The 24,099-nt window shown below is 40.5% G+C and overlaps 1 protein-coding gene across 1 annotated transcript in view; it reads right to left on the reverse strand.

The window, feature by feature from the left end:
* Positions 1–7,743: 7,743 nt before the first annotated feature.
* Positions 7,744–24,099, reverse strand: part of PKP2 (plakophilin 2) — a 44,156-nt gene continuing 27,800 nt past the window's right edge. The window contains exons 7-13 of the mRNA XM_074826260.1: positions 18,734–18,851; positions 17,109–17,270; positions 16,100–16,273; positions 15,344–15,497; positions 12,869–13,058; positions 11,802–11,889; positions 7,744–10,305 (exon numbers count right to left, since the gene is read on the reverse strand). Of these exons, the coding sequence (XP_074682361.1) occupies positions 10,237–10,305; positions 11,802–11,889; positions 12,869–13,058; positions 15,344–15,497; positions 16,100–16,273; positions 17,109–17,270; positions 18,734–18,851 (955 nt within the window). The 3' untranslated portion in view covers positions 7,744–10,236. The remainder of the gene's footprint in view (positions 10,306–11,801; positions 11,890–12,868; positions 13,059–15,343; positions 15,498–16,099; positions 16,274–17,108; positions 17,271–18,733; positions 18,852–24,099) is intronic.

Genomic DNA, 24,099 nt, shown 5'->3' on the forward strand with positions numbered 1-24,099 from the left:
AGATTACATATTGAAAGAAATGGAATGTTTGTATTGGGCAGCGACTAATTGATTTGGTGCACATGGAAGAGCTGACCACCTGTAATGTTACATGCATAATGTATAATGTATGTGATAACAGGGCTAGATGCTGTACCCAAATATGCCTGTCTGTGGGATACCAGTGAAAGAAAAGGATGGCAAAGCTCCTGAGCTCCTAAAACTAGTTATGTTTAAGGCCAAGCATTTAAAAAATACAGGCCAATGAACACGAAGGATTTTTAAACACTCTAAATTGCATGCTGCTTTATTGCTGGGAGAAAAAAAAAAGTTATACGACATCGTTGTTTGTATCAAACTACAAGCTTGGCTTTCACAGAACTACCCCTCCTGCACCCCCAAAAGCCCTTACAGTAGAAAGCTGTTTATGGGGACAGGTGTCTCATATAAGGAGCCTTTAAAAAAAGACTTCAAACACTCTATCCTATGAAATGTCTATAGTGGATGCAGTTATCAGTCAGGTGCAAAGAACTAGGTACTGCACAGCACAGGTGTGAGAAAGCTGTTGTATCTCCTTACCTGCAAATTACAAGGGTCAGAGCTATACAGGAAAGGGTTCACTGGTTTGAAAAAGTCATAGAGGGAAGAAGAAAATGGCAAGTGATGCAGTATGAGGATGGTTTGCTAAATTCAGCCATGGGTGAAAGCCAGTGACAGTTAAGTGACCTGGCATCAAGAGCGAATATGAGCATGCAGAGCTTTTAAATACCGCTTCACACAGAAATGCTGGAGCTGGGGTATTCCCACAAACCACCACTTCAGACATTATGGTATGGTTTCTGAGAAGTATGTTTGGGGAAATACGGGACTCCAACAACTAGAACAATACTACTGAAGATGCTTCCCGTCAAAGCTCTTCAGGGAGTAATAAATAGGCATAAGACATTTGCCATGGCTCTCTTGTCCCTTCAGAAATCACCGTGCATGTGAAAAAGTTTCAGTGAGCTAGGCTGCATCTCCTGATATATCCCTTTCCAGTGAAATGGCAGGTTGGAAAGCAATCCTGAGAGCCTCTGAAACTTCTTACCACTGATAATGAGCTATTCTTTTTTTAGGGGTAGCTCTTACCAGGCCCGCGTTCCTAAATTCCCTCTCACTCCCCTGGAGGATTCAGTTCTTTGTATATAGAGGTACTGCAAAACACCAGTGTGTGTGCCTGTGTGTGTGTGGATGGGGCTTTCCGGCACTGTTATAACCTTAACCCTCTCCGCCTGGGGAGAGCTTGTAGACCTGTGAGCAAGCATTGTATTAACACAGCTACTGTTGTAATGAAGAAGGACCCAAACAGATGTATCTCACTTTGTTTTGGCAAGAAAATTCTCAAGCTACACTTGCAACATCCTTTGTTGCAGGACCCTCCCTTCCCTCCACCCTGTGCTGACTTTTCCATGTCTGAGAATGGGTTTTGGGTTTTATGGAGGTAAGCAATATCTTACCCTGACTTGACTGCTAAATTTACAGGAGATGGAACTGACTTTGATGTGGGAGCAGAGATGGGACTGCTGGATTATTTCTGGTCTCAACTTTGACAGCGAGGTGTCACCTTCAGAGATTGTCTGCTAAGCCAGAGCAAAAATGATTTGTACTTTATAGCATGTGGGCAGTTTTCAGCATGCCTGTTGTACAAAGGCCTTCCCAAAAAAACATTAACTGATTTATCTTGGAAGGGGGTGGGAGAAGAATCATATTTTGTTTAGTTTAGGAGGAGAGTTATTGTTATGGCACAGGAAGAGAAAAAATGTTGGGAAGATCTTCACAGAAACCCTCCTTTTCTTCCTCTCCTTCCTCTTCTTGCCCTGAAAAAGCTATCGTTAAATGACATGAATATAAAAATTAAACTGTCCCCCTCCAATAAAGATGCCTCTGCTTAAAGGACAATAGCATGAGTCAGTGTAAACTATGGGCTATTTGCTGTCTTTTTTGTGAAGACAGCAGGTCATGCTGGGGCTTTGCTTGCAGCCAGAGCTAAACGTCCTGGGGACTGCCCAGGGTGAAGGAAAGAAACCTTGTCAGTGATGCTGTTAGCAATCAAGAGAGTGTCTTCTTGCCCAAACCACAGGGTCATGAGCATTTAACAAGAATTTAATGTTTAACAAGAATTTTGTTAGAAGATTTCTCTGGCTTGAGATGTTACACTGATTTTTTTTATTTTTTAGCTGTGCGTCTACAGAGAAAAAAATTGTAGCCAAGGCCCTACAACCAGACTGCACAGGTGGAAACAGTGTCAGAGCAAAACTTACATCTGCTGCAGTTGATTGGTATAAATGCATGAGAGATCAGGGACCATTGTCCAGGGCTACACCTTATTTACCTTTGTTTTCTTTCCTGGCTGGGAATCAACTAATTGCTGTTTGCTGACCTTAATGGAGAACCTGAGAGCAGACATGCACTTCCAAGGCTTTTGCCAACTGCAGTTAACACGACTGTTTGATCAATGCTGCTAAGTGCATTTTTCCCAAGGAGTGAGCACCCATAGGATGGATGGAAAGTGACTGTTCACCTCTGTGCTGCTCAGAGCCTGCCCAGGCTGCCAGGTTGTGCCCACCCCAAATTTGTTCAAACAATCCTTGCCAAAGTATCAGTCCCACAGGCCACATGTCTGCTCCATAAAGCCTCCCTGTGGGCACCCCCACTGTGTGGCATCCTGCCCTGCACTGGTACAGTGGCCACTGGAGGGGAGCCCTCTTGATATGCAGCATCTGGCTAGCTGGGAGCATTGCTTTTGCTGTGGCAGGGGGAAGGAAAAAAGGCGCCTATTCACGACCATATGCAGACGGTTAGAGCCTCGCATGGCTCAGGGACGGGCCAGGGCTAGTTGCCATGAGTCGTGCAGCTCTCTGGCCCTGCGGGGAAAGCGGGCGTATGCAGTGACAGAACATCCACCATGTGCCTGCCATTTTGTCTTTGAAGTCATACGGTGAAACTTGCATTGTGGACCAGTAAATGTTCCTCCAAAGCTGCTCCAGAGCTGGGCTGCGATGGATCGGGCTGGGAGTGCTGGGATCTTTTTTTTCTCTCTCTCTGAGCCAGAACAGTAGGATTTGAAAGCACTTTTCCATTGAAAAATACACAAAATGGCAACAGTGGGGCCCAAACTTTAAATCTACATATAAACACCTCCTTAGATCAGGCTACCTCAGGTTCTTATGCTTTTTCTCCTTTTTTTTTTTTTTTCAATGTCAAATTAACAAATCTACCTCTGTAGCCACTGCAGTAGATGTGACCATGAGGTTGCTTGTAAAATGCAGGTCCATGTCTTTCAGGCATACTAAATAACTGTTCTTTTATAGTTGAGCATATTATAGACTACAGAATTCATATGCCCTATTTACTACCCATAATTACCCCCACAATAAATTAATTAGAACCCCAAGCCCAGGTAATGGTGAATCTCTCCACCTTTCTTCATAACAGTAGAAAATAACTGATGTAATCAGGAAGAAAGTCCTTGGTGGACAGGTAATCCACACTGTGTATTGAGCAGGCACAGCACTGGGCAGGCTGCCAGTCCACAGATGTGGCTGTACAAGAGGCAAGTGCCAGACCAGTGGTGGCTTCCCCCAGCTCAGTGTGCAGGACCTCAGAAACCTGCAAAACAGAATCTCTTAGCAATGCTCAGCTCTTAAACCTTGGCAGTAATCACTCCAGCTTCTTGTTTACTCCATGTACTAGTTTGGAAGAGAGTTGTGTGCAACCCTCTCAGGGTTTGCAGTGAAGATCTCCTGAGATGAGTCTTCCTTGTGGAGGCCCTGGAAGTGCCTCTGACCCAGCGTTCAGATGATTTTGCTTTCTGCCAAGTGAATTTCAGAGCTTCCTTTCTTCTCCACACAGCTTGCTTGGCCTTTCTCACTTTCACAGTTTACCCACCCCGTAACTTTTTTTTCCAGGGTAGCATTTGCTGCCTGACCTGCCTGGTAACACTTCTCACCAGAGGTTTGGCATCCCTCACTCCTCACCAGAGAGAAGCCAGCTCCCTTCCCTCCTCCCCATGCTCCGGCTTTCCTGTCCCTTCTTCAGTGAACTGCTCTGGCACTCACACCTCTTTCAAGTGCCTCTGCTCCAATCTTTCATGCCAGAAGACAATTTTTCCTCCATTTTTTTGTGTCATTCAAGCTGGGCCATAACTTTTGCAATAACACCTGCAGGAACATTACTGCTATCCAAAGCATCAGTTTTTGACATCCACATTTTAAGTATTTTCAGGTTGAGTAGTGGTATCATTAAAAAAAAAAAAAAAAAAAAAAAGACTACAACAATGTTGCTTGCAAATATTACTTTGTAGACTCTCCTTTTCATCAGCATATATATCATCAGGCCTGAGTTTCTGATCACAGCCTCCCTTTATTTAAAAAAGTCTAATCTTTGTCCATATGCTTTTAAAACAACAAATATTAATAAAATATTATTTCAAGGCCATACGTATCACATGTTTAGAGAAGCTTTTTTCCTAGCATCAGGAAAGAAGAAACTTCTGAAGGGTCCATATTTCACTTTTCAAAAAGACAGACTAAAATTCCTGTAATCCCAGTTTGCATTTCAATCCCAGAATTTCAAGCATGAAGAAGGAGTCAGATAACACACCTAATCCAATGTGCTAGCAAACAGAGAGCAGACAGCCCACATGGCCGCCCTGTCCCTCCTCAAGGATAAAGGTTGTCTTTGAAAGCCTCCATTGTTCTCTGCAGCATTCTGTGTGTTACTGTGTTGTAACTGCAATGAAAATTCAAAGGTAACCACAGCACAAACACACCGTACTGCCCGCCCCAACTGTGCTGCCAAGCAACATTTTTATTACAAAGGGGAAGTTTTATGATGAAAAAGCATATTTCCTCTTTACATTGTTTCCTCACTTTTAGTGAGGGCTTTTTTTCTACAAAGTCTGTTTTAATCTCAGTTACACATTGTTCATCCTGCAGTCCACATCCAAGGTTCTCCAGCCTTAAAAAATCTGTGGGGTTTAAATTCATGCAGTTTTTAATTGGGCTATGCCCCAATGCCCAGTGTTTTGAGTTAAACTCAAGTTGTGCTCATGTATCCTGAGGCACAGTCTGCTTTCCAGGCAGAGTTCAACACTGATACTAAACCATTACTGATTTATTTTGTTGTTATTTCAAGTGAAATACAGCTATTCTGGCTGGGGCCCATTATCTTATGACCTTCATGGGCTTCAGAAAGTTTTTGAACTTTCTGAAAGATATTACTCTCTTAGGCAGCAGCTAAAAAAGCCTCTTCCACTCTTCATAATTTTTTTGTGTTCACCCAGTGGCTCTGGCTTGGCTATTTCAGTTTCTGGTGAACACACAGTTAAGATATTTTTGAAGGCCAAACAATGCCCTTAAATCTCTCTAGAACTGAGGGAGACCTGGTATCTTTTATTTCAGTTACAGGGGTTCCCAGATGTCTAAATACATTCAAGGCAGTAGTGTTGTCCTTCTGAGCCCCAAAAAGCAAGAACAGGCTGGGGACTTCTGAGTCCAACGTGTGAGTGATGGCATCTTGGCTCATAGTCCTATAGCTGATTACAGCTTAGAGACTGCAAAACATAGGCATAGGTAAGAGACGGCCTCATGCAATTCCGGAGGAAATATATGGTCAGCATGGAAAAAAGAACCTAATGTTGAGCACTGTATTTGCAGCTGGTGTCCCTGTTCCGTTTCCTGGTCATGGTGCTGCCTGCTCTGTGACCAAGGGCTCCAGCATGTTCACAAGGCCCTGATACCTAGGGGGGATTTGCAGTATTGACTGTAAACTGTTGCTACATGTAAAGCAAATGTGTGCTTCCTCTTTTTTATATTTGTGGATATTTAGACGGGTCTGGGAGATCACTAAGAATAACCGGATACAAATAAGGGAATGGGAGCTTAGGTTGAATAATGGAAAAATTTGTAACAAATGTTAAGTTCCTAAACTTGAATTATTTAGTCACACTGGACAAGCACTAGAAGATACAGCTGAACAAAGGATGCAAGTAAACTCTGAGCTGACAATATCTTTCATGTGTATAATTAAATGGTTTTGGCTCTGAACATGTGAAATAAGATAAAATGGGTTTATTTCCTCATCATATGCAAACCTATTAAAATATCCAAAGTATGACTGTAGAGAATGGCAAACCCCTGATCTATGTATACCATCTGCAATAAAACCCTTTATCTTTGGAATACTTGAGCAAATCTCCCTGCTAGGTTTTCAATGGGCAGATGCTGTGCAATGTCTAAACTAATATGCTAGGTGCAAACTCACATGGTTATATTAACACCTGATTTTTTGAGCCTTGTCCTTGATGCACTGTGATGTTGTGCATTTTCTCCAGTCTGATTTCTGCCACTGTTTCCAGATCTTTGTCTCAGATGATGCCTTAAGGTCATGTTATCTTCCCCATGGGCTGGGTCTAGAGTATGAGTCAGAAATGTAAACTGAGGTTTTAATCAGTAGCAATTAAAGAATGGAAGAGCAGCTGCTGGAGTTGAAATAACTTAGAAACCACCAGTCTCATAACTTTGCATAGCTTGTGTGTGATTCACATGGTGACTCTGCTCATTAGGCTTCTTCATGAACCAAACCCCCTGCCCCCGCCCCCCTCCCCCCCCCCCCCCCAGGACGCTGTGAAGTCATACTCTTGGGCTTTTTGGTCCTGAACCCTAAAGCCAGAAAAACATAATGCTTCTGGCAAGCTAGAACCTAAGGGCTAAATGTGATGACAAGCAAACAGGCAGCCTGAGATGCCCTCAGCTTTAATGGGTTGCCTTTTGAGGAGGTACTGCCAGGCTAAGCAGTAGCCGGTGAAAGGGCTGTGATTCTTGTATCATGGCTCATGTCACCTGCAGTTTTGTATGGGCCCAGAAGGGAGGGCTGAACCTTTCTTAATAGATAGCATGTTCCTACTCAAAAGAAAAACTCCACAGAAAAGCAAAGTAACCTAAACCCTGTGTTCGTGCACAATATAATGCAATATTCTACATAGTTTATTCTATTTAGCAAAGGAGGGAGAAGAAAAATCACTAATAGTTAAGAGCAATGGCAGTAGAAATAAGGTAGGAGGATGAAATGAGGAAAGGAATGACTAATTCTTTGGCAATGAATTAATGTCTAGATTCTGTGGTATCTACTACAACATTATCCACACTAATTAAGAGTTTCTATGAAAACAATTCAGTGAAAGGTAATTGTACCAAGTTGTGGTTAAGACACTATCTCAAGATAAGAGGACCTGGGGACAGTTCCACATTCAGCCAAAGACTTTTTGGACACCACTCAGTATGTTTAAATTAATTTTCAAATCTCTCTGTAAAAAGTGCAAGTGGAGAGGCTGTATCAAGTGCAAGACTATGGTGAGGATGATTCTGTTTGAGATCTGGTGGTGGTGATATGGCCCATAGTAAAGTTTTCTGGCAAAGACCAATTAAGGGAGGTGAAGACAGAGGATGCCAGGTGCTTTGATAGGTCAGCAATACCAGACAAAGCAAACTGTAACAGATCCTGTAAGAAAAAACAAATTATTTGCAGGAGCACTCTGATGCCAACAGAAGCATTACACAGCTTGCCTTCAGTAACAGTCTTCTGTTGTAGAAAAGTCTAAGTCTCCATACCTAGATTTAATTTTAAAATGAATTTGCCCTTTTAAAGGAAGGTCTAAGGCTTGAAAAAACATTTCCTGCATCCCAGCAAGTAGATTCACTAATAACAACAAAGACCAAAGACAGATTTTTTGCATTAGAGAGAACACTTTATTATTTCTCTGACTAACATTCTTTGCTTTCTTTGGAGTCCTGATGAAATGTTTTTGATTGCATACAAGTAGGAGATCAGTTGTAATAAGGTGTGTCACTGTTTCCCATCCCTCTTTATAGCTTTCAGTTGTTGCCAAGTCTGATATACTTCTTTTATTTTAAAATTTTATTTTTCATTTTAAAGGGACACTATCATAGAATCATTTAGGTTGGAAAATACTGTTAAGATCATCAAACCAATAGAAACAACCCAAAAAGTTTGCACTGCCTTCTTACCTTCTTAAGGACATCTTACTGGGAGATAGACATACTAAGTAGGATATTTGAAAAGGCCCAGCATTGGTTGTGTTTTTTGTTTTTAAATAGCATGTGAGTTTCACAAAACTAAACCAGTACCTGAGTATTTCTAAAAGCCCCCTTCCTGATCTTAGACTGCCGCTCTTTCCAGTGCTACTCTGTATTCAGATTTTCTCTTTGTATATTAGTTTTGCCTGCTACTACTTTTTGGTCAGTGAAAGTAGACTTGTCCAGGTTTCCTGGTGTTTATTCATTCATGGTATATGCAGTGTTACTTGGGTTAACAAGTTAGAAAAAAAAGATTTTAATTTTCTGTTTTCTGTCATATTTTTAAAAATTATAAAAACAATTTCCTCAACATGTGGTGCTCTAAGTTCCCTTCTCCTGTGTTGTTTTTGGACCTGGAATATTTTGAAAACAACCTCTTAAAAAAAAATAGTATTTTTAAAACCTCTTACTGGAATGCGTTTGATTTGAGTTATTCAAAGCAAATGCGGAGGACAAACAGACCTACGAAAATGATCTGTTATGGGAAAGCAGAGTTGTTTGCTTACCTCCCCAGGACACTGATTCTGTTCTGCGTGCACATGTGGGATGTCCTGGGAACCTTATGAGAATTATGTGCATCTACCAGCAGAATTTAGCCGCCCAATATCCAGAAATATGTTTGGATGTTTGGACACCGTGCAGTGTCACAATTCACTGGTTGTAAGTTTCTGGTAGGAGCTAGACCTTTGGCCAGGAGTGCTGAAATGAAGAAGCCTGACGACCTCCTCTGTGAGGTCACTACTTGAAGGACTATGCATCCCCTTCTGGATAAGAACAGCTGTAATAGCTCCCGTGCCAGCAGTTCAGCATGGGGGTACAGGAGGGGCTTCGTTCGTGCAGGAAGGCTTGGTTGCCATAAATGTAGCTCAGCTCCCCTGATTTCAGAGGAGTAATGCCAGATGATGTCAGCTGATACTCCAATCCAAAGAGTCCTATTGGTTTAATGGACAATTTAACTACTAGTTTGTTGAGAGAAATCTCGCTTATTAAAGGTATCAGATGGGTTTTCTTCTTTTCCTGCTCTAAAGATCATATCCTGGGAACAGCCTTTAGGTGCTTAGGAATTTTTCTCCTCCTGTTACCTATTCCCACATGTGCAGACATAGTCCTTCAGTTATCATATTGCATGTAATTGCTGTAGGGAGGATGATGATTTCAAGTAAGAGAATATGAAGCAGGATCAGATGAATTCCTTAAGCAGCATGAAGCCTAACTTCCTGTGTGTATGTACCTACTAATTCAAAAATAAAGGCAAGACTCCACTCCCTTTAATATATATAGATTATCAACAAAATTGTTTTGAAAATGCAGTTTTCTTAAAATAATCATTGAATCACCAGTAAATGACTCTTCCAGCAACTAGCAAAGAATGATAGGTCTAAGTTCAGCCCAAAGTGTCTGAAACATAGTGGTTCTAGTTAAAACCCTTTCTGGACACATTTATAAATTCCAACAGCCATGTGAGGGAGGATGAGAGGAGCAAGGGATGGTAAGACCAGTGTAAAATCAGTTTTGTTGCTGTTGCTGATGAAATCTCAAAGGAAAGAGGCTTAAGAACCAGTGAGCACATGAATACAAGCAATACAAAAATAATCATTTTAACTTCATTAGTGTTTTTATAATGCAGATAGTGAAACAGCTTCTTGTGTATACTCACAGAGTCTGAAGATTCTTGCTTAGCATGTGGGAAGAAACAAAAGGGTGAAAAACTACTATGTCCTGAGCAGTGCACTTGATGCTTATCCACTGTAGAAAACTATCTGTATAAAACAGTCTGAAAAGAATTTGCTGTCAATCGGCATTTCACACCTTGCTATAAATGCCTGTTAGACTAAAGGCAGTCATCTGAAGCTCTGACTAGTGGTAAACCTGGATGAAGATTTACCTCAGACATCCTGAAGAATCTATCTTTGGTTATTCTTATATTGATATATACAATAACAATAAGGTGATTAGGATTAAAAACACAAACCAGTTACGCTCTGGTCACTCAAGTCTTATATAAAATCAGCCTTTTTTTCTAAGATACTTCCTGGTTCACGATGGCAACACCAACTGCATGAAGATAGTTACATTAAGTGACGTATGATCTCATTTGTCTCCAGTGGTGTTATGGTCTGATTCAATCTTTTAGTGAGTTATAGGCTTTTGTGGTCCGGGTGTTGATGAAATCCGCCTTCTTAAAGTCAGCCTTTGGAATGAAAGAAACAGAATAAATCATTATCTTCCCTCGATTCTGCGAGGGAAGGGTGGGTTCAGCTGCCTAAACCTAGATAAGGAGCTATGGTAGGGGTCTAGGCAGAGTCCTCTACAGTCAACAGAGACAGAATAGGCATCGCCCAGGAGTGACTCAATTCAGTTCAGAAGATAGGCGAGATGAATTGCTTAACTCTCTCCACTAACTGTGAAGAGAGCCTATTCTAGCTCAGCTCCACAGACTCCTAACTCTTAGGTGACTAATGTCAGCTGAGATTAACCCTATCTGAACAAAGAGTACAAGGCAATGGCAAAATGACTCAGGATTTTATCAGTCTCATTTGATCAAGTTATTTCTGTTACTTATTAGATGGACTTTTCAAAAATGTCTAGGCATTAGGTGGCCTGTAGTTTTCAGTGCTGTACCTGATATCTCTAGGGGACCCAATCTGCACAGAAACAGCAAGTAATCAGCATTTTTCGAAACTCAGATGTGACAAGTGTATCTTATAGGCATACCCAAAGTACCAGTGACTTCAGAAAATTCATACCATCAGGGATATTGCTGTACAGTAAAGTCAGGAATGTAGTTGCAAAAAACCAGAGACAACAAAATCCAGTTAAGAGTTTATATAGATACAGCACCCTTGCTCTTGAACACAGATTTCTGGTTTGTGCTGAGCGTGATGCAAGACTGTTAAAGGATACTACATCAAGTAACATTTTTTGAGCAAATTTCAACAAAAAATCTACAAGAAACAAGCTGACTAATAAATGCTGAAAGCTAGAGCTTGAAAAAATTGAATAGTTTTAGGTTATAGGGAATTTTAGGTGACAGAAATTCTGAACAGTAAGAAAACAAGGAGTGAAAACAGTTTGAAATGCAGGTTGAAGGTAGGTAGGTTGAAGTCAACCCAGCTGTGTGCTGAAAAAGCAGTCATAGAGCTCTACAAACTGGCTTGTTGGCTGATTCATGCTGGTCATTTTTTGTTTGATTTTGACTGTGGCAGTAAACGTTTACCAACACCTTTCCCAGGCCCTAGCTTTTTGTTTGAATATAACTAACACCTGGGCTCCCAGACCATATAAACAACAAGGAGAACAAAACCGCTCTGGTTTTAAAGCAGGAAGCTGCCTTGCCCTGCTTTGTTTTTGCTGGCACCTTAGGCTCTCTGTGTCAGTCAGTGGTGGATGGACACCTACAGCGCATCACTTCTCACCATCTGACACTGCAGAAGCAGCAACGTTTTTCATAAACTTTGCCAGTGGATATAAAACCACAGAGGGAGAGAATATGAACACAGATGAGCAAAAACCAAGTGCATGCATTATTTGTGCAGCATTATGGACAAGTAATAGAAATACCAAATTCAAAGACCACTTGAAATCCTATCATAGGTTGTTTCTTAACAGTGCAGAAGTCCTAAGGGTCCCGGGGGACAAATGAGAGGGTTCTCAGTCGAAAAGGACAGATTACATGTCTTTGCTTACCTTTTTGTAAGCACTGTGGAGGTCGGTATGTGACCACAAGGAGTAGAGGAGCACTGAAGCAGCCCTACTAGCTTTGCTGAACATGTTACTGTAATTTTGCAAAAAGAATGATAAAACATGTTTAAATTCTCACTTCATAATCACAGTGCATGTGCAGACTTCAGCGAACGTAACCTCATAGCATTTATTCTGTCTCTCCACCTAAATGCTGTTTTACTGTTCTTTAGGTATGCTAGCATGTTTCATGCTGTTCTGACTACTGACACAAGTGAAACATGCCTCCCTGCTTCACTCATTCTTCAAAATTAGGGAGAAATAAGTACTTTATAGCCTTCATCTTAGAGCAGCTACCATACTACTCATTTTCAGTTGAGGAAAATATGCCTCAGCATAACACGCATTTGAAAGGATCTTTCCAGCAGGCAAAATCTCTGGTTAGTTAGATAGGATTTAAACTATTCAGGGCCTCATGAGACCTCCTTTATTGAGATGAATTTCCTCTTTCATTTTTTAAAAAGAGAGGAAGGCAAACAGAATAATTATTCATATTCGTAACACATTAATTATCTTTGAGTAAATATTGGCTGCATGTGATTATATATTAAAGAATGATTAAAAGAATTTCAAATCTATTATCTAAAATGCCACTTTATAAACAATTTTTAAGTACAGTTCTGTAAGTTCTATAAAATGTATCCCTGTGCTTTACTGCTAAAGATTATCAGGGCTGTGTTACAAGGAACAAGAAAGAAACTTTTTTGGGACAGATAAGGTCTGATGGTCAGCCACTATATATATATCAGAATATAGATTATATTGTGCAGTTACCTTCTGAGGAGTTATTCAAAATGTTGGAAAGTGGCAAATTTAGCTGTGGATGGAACAGTTGTTAGAAGAGATTTTTCTGTATTTCCCAATATGTGCAATTCTATTCACATCACAGTCACTTGTTTAAGTTGTCCTGTACCTTGAGATGCAGTGTTTTTCTCCCCAAGTGGCAGAGGTTGCAGGGGTTTTTTTCCCCGGGGAAAGGAGAAGGGAGAGGGAAGGCTTCTCAACCATCTTACCTGTCATTCATGCTGATAGCAATAATCTTCGGTAGGCCATCAGCACTCAGGAGAAGCCGTGCATTGTGTGAATTGCTCTGCGTCAAATTGTACAAGGTGTAGCAGATGGATGCTGTCGTTTCGCAGCCAATATCAGACCCTGGGACAGACTCAGGAAGTACTGAGACCAAATCAGGCAAAACTTCTCTAGCTACAAGTTGGAAGAGAGACAAGCAATTCCATTACTAGTGGGTGCAGCTTTATCTAGGGGGCCTACAGGATCTTATTCCTCCCATTATCACCTATCAGGGTGCTGTGTGCTCCCACACAGAGTCATGGTTTCATACCAGCATTACATCCCCACAATTTAGATTAAGCTGCATCTGCACTAAATCAGAGAGTATGTATTTTGCCTCATACACAGTACATTAATACTTCATAGTGAGGTCACTAGGTGTGTGCTAACAGCAGGCTGTCACTTCCTGAGGAACCCTGTGTGTCTTACGGGTAATTGTGGGTGTAGTGATATACAGCAAGCTAAGAAAGGGTGAGTACAGTACAGTTGTTAGTACTGCATTTATCAGTGGTCATCTATAAGGGGATGCACACACTCAATCTTCTGAGTCAGTATGCAAGCTATTTATTTAAGAAGAACATCATATTCTGAAGTCCATCGCTTCTGAAGAAACATCACTTTGACCACACTGGGTACGACCCTACCAGCCAACCAAACAGCAAACAGCAGCTCAGGGCAGCAGCTGAGTCCTACTGTACGCTGTGAGATCTGTGCCGTGTGGACCAGAGCTGATGGAGAAAACTACAGCAGTCAGCAAGAGCTCATAGGCAGGTGCTCCCACTGTAAGAAGTAGCACTGGGCAATAGTTTGGGGCATTTTGGGCCATTGTCCCCTCCCTACCCAGTGTTTCACTAGGACAGAGCACTTTGCTCTCTGTGAGTTCTGTTCATTCCTCCAGATGGGTGTGTAACATGGTTCATGTACATTGAGATTAAACTACATGCAATTTAGAAAAGGACCTTTAAAACTGAATGAACCACCTGCAATACTAACTATCAAAGCAATTATGTCAGACATGATAGTCCATTTTTTCTTCCATTGGTAAATGAAGGAAGGTGATTTTCAGAGAGTACATTTGGAGTATCTTGAAAATGTCAGTTCAGAACAAATGTTATTTTTTCAAATAAAATAGGAAATTTTCTGCTGCTTTTCAATCATTTTACTTTAGAGATCTTTTATATTTAATTTATCTCAATTTGATATAAAGGGTTCATTTTGCTTGATAAATATAGATGCTTTTAACTAGGAAACAGTACGACCTTCCAAATGTTTTCCTTTGGCCAAAATTATTTGGAGAATTTGACCTGAATTCACACATGTTTTCAGCCAGTCAAAAAGAACACCTTTGCAAGGAGAAATGGTTCACCTGAAATTTCCCCAGTTCTCTCTACCACGGGTAAAGTAAGAAAATGACTGTGAACGTGCAAGATAAAGCACCTTTCTCCAAAGCTTCATGGTATTCTGTCTTTCCCACATTCTTTCAGAAATTGTTTTTCCTGATGAAATCCCAACTTCTCCTCAGTTTAATTCCTATTCTTCCTGGGGGATTCACCACTTGTAATTTTTAACACCATATGGAACATCCCTTTGAAATCAGCCCAACAACTTGTTATAATATTTTCATTAACAGGAATGTTCTCTAAGGATTAAAAGGTACCCAGGAGAGTGTTCTGCACAATTCTGGAGGTTAATCTGCCCCATGAACCAGCTGTGTGCCTGTAATTTCCCCCTCACCCTTTGGTGGGAACACAGAAAAGGACAACAAATTATGTGAATTCATTTTATCCTATCAGTAGGAAAAAATTTCAAATATACATTAAATTGAAATAAGAATACTCAGAATAGAAATGGCTTCTGATGTGAAAATAATTATAACATTTTAGAAATAAGTTCCTAAAAAGACTGAACTATTTTTTCTATAGCATCATCTAGCTTTCATTCTCAAAAAACTTATGCAGGAAAACTGTGTGAGCTGCAAGCTTCCAAAGCTTTGGGTCTAAAAGAAGAAAGTACGATATTTGCTAGAAGAATTAGAGATGTTCTATGACTTCTCACAAAGGATTACATAGCTGTGGCAGCACAGATCTCAGCACTCACCCTCCTTTACCCTATTTTAAGCAGAAGAAAAACTCCCTCTCCAAATCTGTGTAGATTTTACTCCCATTATGTATTTTTTGAAAGTAAAATCAATGGAAGTAGCTGATGAGGAATACACAATTTAGAGAAAACTTGAGGTTAGAGTCTTTCTTAGGCAAAACTCTTTGTTTTCAACCCTGTATAATGACTGCAAGTATCTGACCTAAAAATCTACTAAACTCATATATCAGTTCTTTTGCACATTTATTTTTTTAAAGAAGAAAACTTTAAGGTAAAGAGAGCAGAGAAAGAAAGCCCAAAAGACAATGTTAGTCTTTGCTCACCTATATCACTTTGCAGAGAGGTGTTGCGAGACAAGTTCCTGAGCAATGAGACTGCTGTCTTCTTTACTGTCGGGTGGCTTACATGCAGCATAGTTCGAATACTTGGAAGACCATTTGCCTTCTGAACAACAGTCCGGGCCACCGCAAACGGCATCTGTTATAAGGCATGTGGCAATAGTGTATCATTACCATAAATGTATAGCCTCATAAAAAACCACAGCAGGTTCTCTCCATCAATTTAAGCATGTTTAAAATAATTTAAATCCAGAGCTACATATGAGCTGCAACAGAAAAGGAAGGTGATATAAAAGAAGTTTCGAGCTCTCTTTCTCCCATGTAGTCTTTGGCCAGTTCCTCACACAGAGGTCATTGGTTTCTTCACCAGAAAAGTGGTCTGTGGTTGTGTCAGAGCCTTCCTCTCCCCACAGCACTGATTATGTTCCACAAAACCACTTTTTTGGTGCTTTTAACATCTACTCATCCCTCACTGTGCAATGAATTAGCAAATTCCACATGCAGAGGTGTACACAGAGTGAGAAGAAGCAGTACCCGTATTTGCCAAGCAAGAAATAGCTGCACTGCTGGTTATGACTTTCCCTTCAATGTTCTTTCATTTCCTTGATCATGTCTGCGAGCCAGTGAATCATCAGCGGTTATCTGAGCTCAGTGTGGTGGGCATATTTCACTGCAGTGCTATTTGCTATGCATTCACCTTAATAACTAAACAGTAACAAAAAAAGGAAAAAGCTGACTTACTGGTCCAGTGCCAGCTGTGAGGTTCTGAAGAGCTCCCAGGGATGCTTCCTGGGTATAGTTTCTTGTACTCTTTGCAATTAAGGAGAGATATATCCTAATCAGTGTGGAATGCCAGAGCGATTCAATGCCTCTGGGATTGCTCTTTTCCTCAGGTAGCGGGGTGTCCTGCTGCTTCTAAACATGTAAACAGAATGAACCTTTAGAAACAGTGACCTTATATGGCTTAATGCATCACAAGCCATTTTGTAACTATGACCCGATTATTTGCAGATTGTCAAGTTGTGAACTCAAATGACGATGTATAAAATTTCAATATTTAATTATGCTGGCCACTCCATCCAAAAAGAGGAGATAGGTATGGGAGAAGCTGCTTCTCATCTCTCAGCAACTGACACTAGGAGCCAAGGCCAAGGAGAAACAGAAATGGCCAGCTAGAGTTGTACTGTGGATCGAATGAGAGAAGGCAGAATACAGTCCAGCAAAGTCAATAGATAGGAAAGGGTCATCAATCCTCTCCTTTTGCTTTTTCCCTCCCCTAATATCTGTTTTCCCTCCAACAATTGTCAGTTGCCAGATATTTGTGATCTGTACCACATGGCATCAAAAGAAGAGGTCTTGAGATGGCCCAAAATCCAGCAAGTCATGGGAGCAGCAAGTCACCTTGTGCTGGTTTCACTGGTGAAATCATCACAACGCCCACTCATTAGCAGGGCACTTGCACAATTGCCGTACGTGGTACAGATACCACACAGATCCATCAGAGGGGATCAAACTGTGTGGCAGTATATCTCAACTAATGAAACAGGGAATTCATACGTCATTTTCATCAGCAGCAGCTGAAGATAATGGGAGTTAAGAAAGGCTATCAATAAATTTGCATTTTTGGGACAAGTGAATGTCACACTACCAGACACATCAATAACAGATTGTTAAGTAGATTATAGCCTTATTCTCCAGAAGTTGCTACAACCGACTAACAAAAGGAGATGTAACTAAACATGTGCTTTACCTCTTTTACTTTTCTGCTCCGTGTTCCAAAACAGCCTGGTGTTTTATCATTGCTAGAAATATTTCTTCTTTGCATATATATGCTCTGGGCATAGCTCTCGGGGAGTTCTATCTCTAGCTGGTAGGAAAGATTGTGAAGAATGCACACACAGTTCTCTGTGGCCTAAAATAACAAAAGAATAGAAATCTTGAAAGCTTTGGCATGCGTTGAAGGGACATGTATAGACATGGGAAGAGCTTTCATTTTTGGATCTTCCACAACTAACTGCAGCTTCTAATGGCTTACAGGAGAGCTAGTCTTTGTGCCAGTGATCCACAAGACTGCATTTACACTGATAAATTAAACATGCCCTGGGATGTTCCTGAGCAGGGAGGCCAACTGGCACACAGGGCTTGCATTCGGAGCAGGGTGCATGCCTGTTGGAAATGGTCCTTGGACATTATAATTCCTGAGTTGTGCCTGGGAATTGTTTGGGCAAGTGCTATTTGGTACAGATCCGAAGTGTGCCAAGGAAGGTTTAAGAGCTTAAGAGTAAAGATGATCATGTACACACCTCGCCGTGGTGTCAACAAAAGGAAAGTTTTGTACCTTTCCTAAGGAGAAAGAACTTTTCTGTGGTAGAATGTTCTTTTTAAATTAGAAGTGCCTTTCTGGGCATGGCTAAGGTCAGGTCTATGATTTCTGAGTGATGAGTCTAGTGGCAAATAGCTTTATTACCAGTTCCTTCTTTTTTGAAAGTAAAAAAGGAATGAGTAGTTTTAAAACAAAATGCAGTAGGGAGCTATTGGCAGAAGTGTAATGTGCTGGATTCTCCCTGAAGCTAATTGCACTGAATACATGGAGATGGAGAAGCTCAAGTAACTAATCCTAGAACAGAGCTATAAATGCGCAGTAATTACCACTACACAGCACAAGTTATAGCAGGCATGCTAGAAGTGCCTCACGGGCTGCGGGCTAACCTTCTCGTAAGTGACGGCTGGTCTTCTCAGCCAACTTCACTCAGCTAAAGACAAGCATCTAGCCTAAGCAGTGTTCAGTCAATGGTGGAAGAGAATGAGAGAAACTGGCTTCTGGAGGTGTCCATGTCCTTGTAGTTACTGGCTTAGGCAGCAAGTATAACTTCTAAAAAACTTAGAAAAATGAATCCCATTCTAAATGATCCAAGCTCCTTAATTACACTGCTACCCAAAGGGATTTAGGCTCTTCATTTCCTAAGGGGTATATAGCACTAAATATACAGGAAAGTAACTAGACTGATTTTTTAAGCTTCTAGCTAGCTATCTCCCTGAGACAACTAAAAAGGTGGTATCTGACTTTTTAGGTGTTTCAGTATCTCTGAAAGCTGTGACTTTATGCCACTTTTTAAAAAAAGAAGTTTCTAGCTCTCTCTGGTGATTCTGAAAATGTTTTCCCAGTGCTAAGGTATGTTATTCTTCTAGATTGCAGGATAAAAATACTTCAAAAAGCTTCTTACTGGACTTTCATCTTTGATGACAGTTCTAAAAGCCCTGGAAATAAGTTTGGCAGTTACATCACAACTGTTTCTGAACATTGGTTTCTAAACACACAAAAAATGTTCTCTTAGCAATTTCCCCTAGGAAAAGACCTTTAATCTCAAAGAATACCTTGTCATTAGGCTTGTGGTCTGCAATAGCTCCTTGAATATAATACACAAGAGAATCAATCAAGCCGTCACATTCTCTCATCTTTTTCCTTCCTTCTGGGCCAGCAGAGCTCATGTTTCTGTGCAGGAAGGAATATGTTGGTGAGAGGAGATTTAGTCAAAGATATTTCCTTGTGCCCCTCTGACAAACTTTTCCACCTAAACCTTAAAGATACTGAAGTTAAGGTTGACTGCTTTCTTTCTTCAGAGCTGTAAGATAATCCGAGCCTCTACTAAGTAAAATTTTCACATTGGTGCACTCCCAGACAAAAACAAATACTCCAGAAAAACAACCTGTTGTGTTTGGATGGATAAGGTAAGACCTGACTCAAATCTTCATTTCAAAGTTGAATTAATCCTTTTTAAACAAACAAACTGGATTTTTTTTATTATTCCATTTTTAGTTAAATTTTTAATATTTAGGACAGTAGCTATGTCAAACTATCAGAGGGAAGATACCTGTAAAAATTTCCATGCACACAAACATCCTTTAGCATTTACCTACACCAAACCAGTTCTTGATCCAAGATGACCCATCAACTGACACATGTTCTGAGAGTTTCAGCAACATTTGTACATCAACACGTAAAGATAACCGATGTCAGTTAAGGGGCCAAATTCACATGGCAACTCACGTGCTTATGGAAATGCTCTGAGGAGTGCTAGAGGGCAGGAGGGGACGTGAATGCAGCCAAACTGGTAGGTTGGAGCAGCAGCCTGGCCCCACCGCTGGGCGAGAGGCTAAGGGGATAAATTAGGACAGGGCTGCCACTGCCATTACTGCCAGAGCAGCAGTGTGAGACAAGGAATAGGAAAAAATACACCGTATTCAGCTGATTCCCAGCTTCCCAGAGAAGCTGCTGGCATCTAAGCAGAAAAAAAGTTGAAGGCACTAGAAGCTGGTCAGTCAGAGAGGGAAATGCCAGATGCCTTCTGCTGTTCTACCACAGTGGTTCAGACACTGCTCTGCTGCTTTCTGCTTCCTCCAGACCGAAAGGAAGACACTGTTTGCCAGGCTTTCAACTAACACTTTCTGTGCTTTGTGGTAATCCAAGTACAACTTGAAAATGAATTATGGAACTGATTTAAAAACTCTTGAAAAGCTAAACACACACTTGCTGCTTGAAGTTTGGCTCTAAATAAGCTACTGATTTCCAGGGAAGTAACAACACTTACAATTTGGGGGTATAATTATTTTTACAAGTGAACAAACTCTGAATTATGGAATGCAGGAATTATAAACCTAGGCCTCATTATTTTGGACTCCCACAGCTCTGCTGGACAAAAGGCTGCATGCAGTTATCACATTCCAGTTCTTTGCTTGAAATAACATTAAATATAACCCAGTCTTAGCATCCATCACAAACAGAGAGGGACATGTTCCTTTAGATAGTTTCAGGGTGTTTGTTTTGCATGCTTACTTTACCCACTGAAAACTACAATGGCCTAAAATTTTGTTAATGACAAAGCCAGTAAGGTACAGCTTTAAACTTTCCTGTGGCTTATGACTGTAAAATGAATGTAGCATTTTATATACTGTCAATGCAGTTCAGGTTTTTTCCCTGGGGAAATACATATTCAGATTAAATACTAATGCACTGTAATTATAGTTTTACTTTAGGTCATGCTGTTAACAATATGCCTATTTACAAGTTCATTTAGTCTCTCACAGAATTATATATCACAGAATCAATATTCAGATTCCTCACTATGGCCTACTATAGACATCACTTTGGAATTTAATGTTACCTATATGTCACATTCGAGGCATGTCACCCTTTCATATGTTTATGGTTATGCTGACAGAAATGTACATGTTACAGCCCTTCTAGCACATAGCAAAAATAGTTTCTGAGGCACACAGACTAAAAATACTATTAAAAGATAAGTGTGGAATTTCCCTCCCCAAAGACACTTTAGCTGATACAGTGTTTCATTTTGTCACCATATGTTATTCTAAAAAGCCCTGAACTTTTGACAATGACTATCATGCTGAATGGCTGTGCAAGGAGAGGCCTTGCTGTCTAGCATGAATATGGTGGGGCACATCATAGCTTTATATCTCAGGAGGCAGAGAAGAGCCTGAACCAGAGGCACTGTCTTGTTCTGCAAAGGAAATGAAACACTGAACTCTGTTTCATTAAGAAGCTGATGCTCAGCTGTTCATCCACTCAGAGATAGCAGTGTGTCTGTGTGCACGTCTGTACACATACAGCCACTCCATTCTCCACCTTGCCCTATTTCCTTACTCACCCAATTGCATAAAAATATTATTAGATTGTGAAAAAAATAAATGTTTCTGAGAAGTGTCACAGAAATGTAAATTAAAAAAAAAAAAAAAAGAAACAATGGCAACAATTTGCTTAGAAAATTGCAAAACTGACTTCATCTTGGCTTCCCAAGATTTGAGGTTCCTGACAACTAGAACACTTTCCTCTGAGCTCCGGAGTGGGACCCTTTTGTAGTGGAGCTCCTGGAGGCCTTGAAATACTCAGTGCTTGGGCAATTGTTGCAGTTGGGCTGGCCCAGTATTGTGGCTCATGGCAACCCTGACGGCAACACTTCAGGGCTACCTAGAAATATTCAAGTCTATTGTGCAAGTTTGTTTTACTTGCATTTCATCAGAAGTACACTGAGACAAATACATCCATGGATAAAAGGATCAGCTGGAGTCAAGATCAATAGTCTCCTTATAGAAAAACTCTTCTGCTACCCAATTTCTGACATCTCTACCCTGCATTGGTACTGAATGGTTGGGAGAATGCAGCATGGGGAGAATGCAGCCTTAGGGAAATTGCTGCTTGTAGGGATGCTTTCCTTTGAATGACGTTTTGGCATCATCTAACTATTAAAAATCTCTGACTTCTGGCATGCTTAAATACAGTAATCCTGCTGACATGCCCAAACTATACCACATGCTAATGTGGATGCACTGTATCTATTTGCGTGCCTCATTTATCTCATCCTGTATTTGCTGCTTCTGTTCTCTCTTGCACACATGTACGGCGTAACTATATCTGTAACCCTAATAGCTGTTTGCCCATGCTCCTGTGGCGTTTGTGGAGGATCAGCTAATTCCCTACTGGGAAATATTGTTCTGATCCAGAGATGTGAGATAAATACAAAGAAACGTAACACTGTAAAATCAAGGGTGATTTTGAAAGAAACAGAATGACAATGCACGTTCAGTTAGCTTGCAAATGGCACCAAATGAAAGGAATACTCCCTTTAAGCCAGCACTGAGTCACACACTGGCCAACTATGTTGGAAAAGGATTTTGCACTGCTGTGAATGATCCACACGACTATAAGAGGAGGACTTTTGCTCCTGGGACTCATTCTGCTAAAACTGGTAATTTGAATTTAACTCAATTATGTAGTAATAATTTCCTGAAGTAGTTCGGGAAATTCTATTCCCTTCATGCCTTACACAATTCAAAAATAAAACAGGGAGGGAAAAGTATCCGTGGATCTACTTACTAACTACAGGCACCAGCCTGCAAGCTGCTTGCTGGAAATAACAAAATTCCTTTCAGGAATGGGGGGAGCAGATAAACTGAAGAGGAGGCAAGAAAAGATAAGAATGGATGGAAATAAACTTCAAGGAATGGCAATGCTATGCAAGAGGCCTTGGTTCAAAGACTTGTTATCATCAGTCATTTGTTTTACATTCTCTCTTGGAAGCTTCCATTATGAAACTGAGCTGCCTTTATGCTTTTCAACATATGGTGAGAGCTTTGGCTTCACTTCCCTCCAGAGCAAATGGAAGTAGATGTTTATGCAGCCTCCCGGTCTGAAGGGCAATGATACTACTTCCTCCAACAACAGCTTTCCACCATCCTTGTGGGTCGCTCTATAATTCACAAAGAGTTTAAGAGGGAGCTGGGACAGAAAAAGGGTGAAAAATAATAATGAAAAAGCAAGTTTTACTTCTATTTTACTGGCTGGGGAACCAGGAACAGAGAAGTTACCTGACTTTTCTGGAGACAGTTTTCTAGAAGGTTTTGAAGAACTAGGACACATAGGGCTACAGGATGCTCCAGTTACAGAGCAATTAAAAAGAAGGACTCTGTAATGAAACACAACAGTTGAGATTGCTAGCTCCAACACTTAAATGAAATGTTTTGCAGGAGGAAATGTGACCACTAAACACAAATTTTGGAAAGTTCAGCATTGCAGAACTTTTGGGAACAGGTATTTCAAGGTAAAAATGGAACTAGACCATTATCAGCTTTCAAGGTATAATACAGACAACTTTCTACTAAGCCTTCCTTTTAATCAGAGGAAGAGCCATGCCTGAAATTCACCTATGTATATAAACAATATTCAAACCCATATATTCTGCATGCTGTTGGCACCTTACCCTTTCAGGTTCAGAGAAGGAGTGTAGAAGAGGAGGTTAAGTATCTTGAAGATTTCTACCCATTGGTAGACAGGACTATTACGTGTAGGAGTTTCAAGCCAAGAAAAAGGGACTTTACCTTTAAAATTCACAAGACTTGTCTGCAAAAGTCTGCAACACTCCTCTAGATAGTTTAATACACCAACTTTACTTGTTCAGCTTGTTGCCAGGCAACCAGTGAAGTCTTTTTATTTGTCTTACTCTGCCTGTTCAGGGCACAGTGCTTTTTATCATATTTCAGGACTGAACAATACTATTATTTATTCTAACTGTTAATGCAGAATTGTGTGGTGTACACAGCTTCTTTTTATTATGTTAAGTTTTGTGACCTGCAGTTTCTGTAAAACTCTGTCAGAAGCAAAGCTTTAAGACAAATTACAGACCTAGAGAATGGGATTAACAAATTCTTCTAACGTCAGACTTCCTTATCAGTGACTGCATATGCTGACACAGGCAGCCAAGATTCAGAACTCCACAATAATTCTGGCAGAATGGGGAGTGTTCTGGGCATTCACTCATTACAGTGTTAGTATTTGCAATATTATCTGCTAGATGTGAATTCACTTCTCCTCTTGAAATTCTATCAAAGAGAATGAAGAGAGCTTTAATTTATTAGTTGATAACTGTGTGGCACAGCGCATACGCCCTTGTCAGATGATAGTGTTAGATTTGGACTGTGGGTGTTCCTTTCAGTCAATAGGTGTATCTAAATTTTTGAAAAGAAGTTTTGGCATTCTCCTATAACTAAGTACTGTACTATGCATAATGTATTACACTTCAAAGTACTATTTTTACCCTGTAATAGAAGCTGCAGGCTATAGACTTTATCAACATGTTAGTATTACAAAAAGGAAGACTAATTACAGATTTATACTCTGGCAAATATATGTACTCTTTAAACATCTTCGGTAGCAACATCATTCCCTC

This window comes from Strix aluco, chromosome 5 (genome assembly GCF_031877795.1).
Source record: "Strix aluco isolate bStrAlu1 chromosome 5, bStrAlu1.hap1, whole genome shotgun sequence".
NCBI classification, from domain to species: domain Eukaryota; kingdom Metazoa; phylum Chordata; class Aves; order Strigiformes; family Strigidae; genus Strix; species Strix aluco.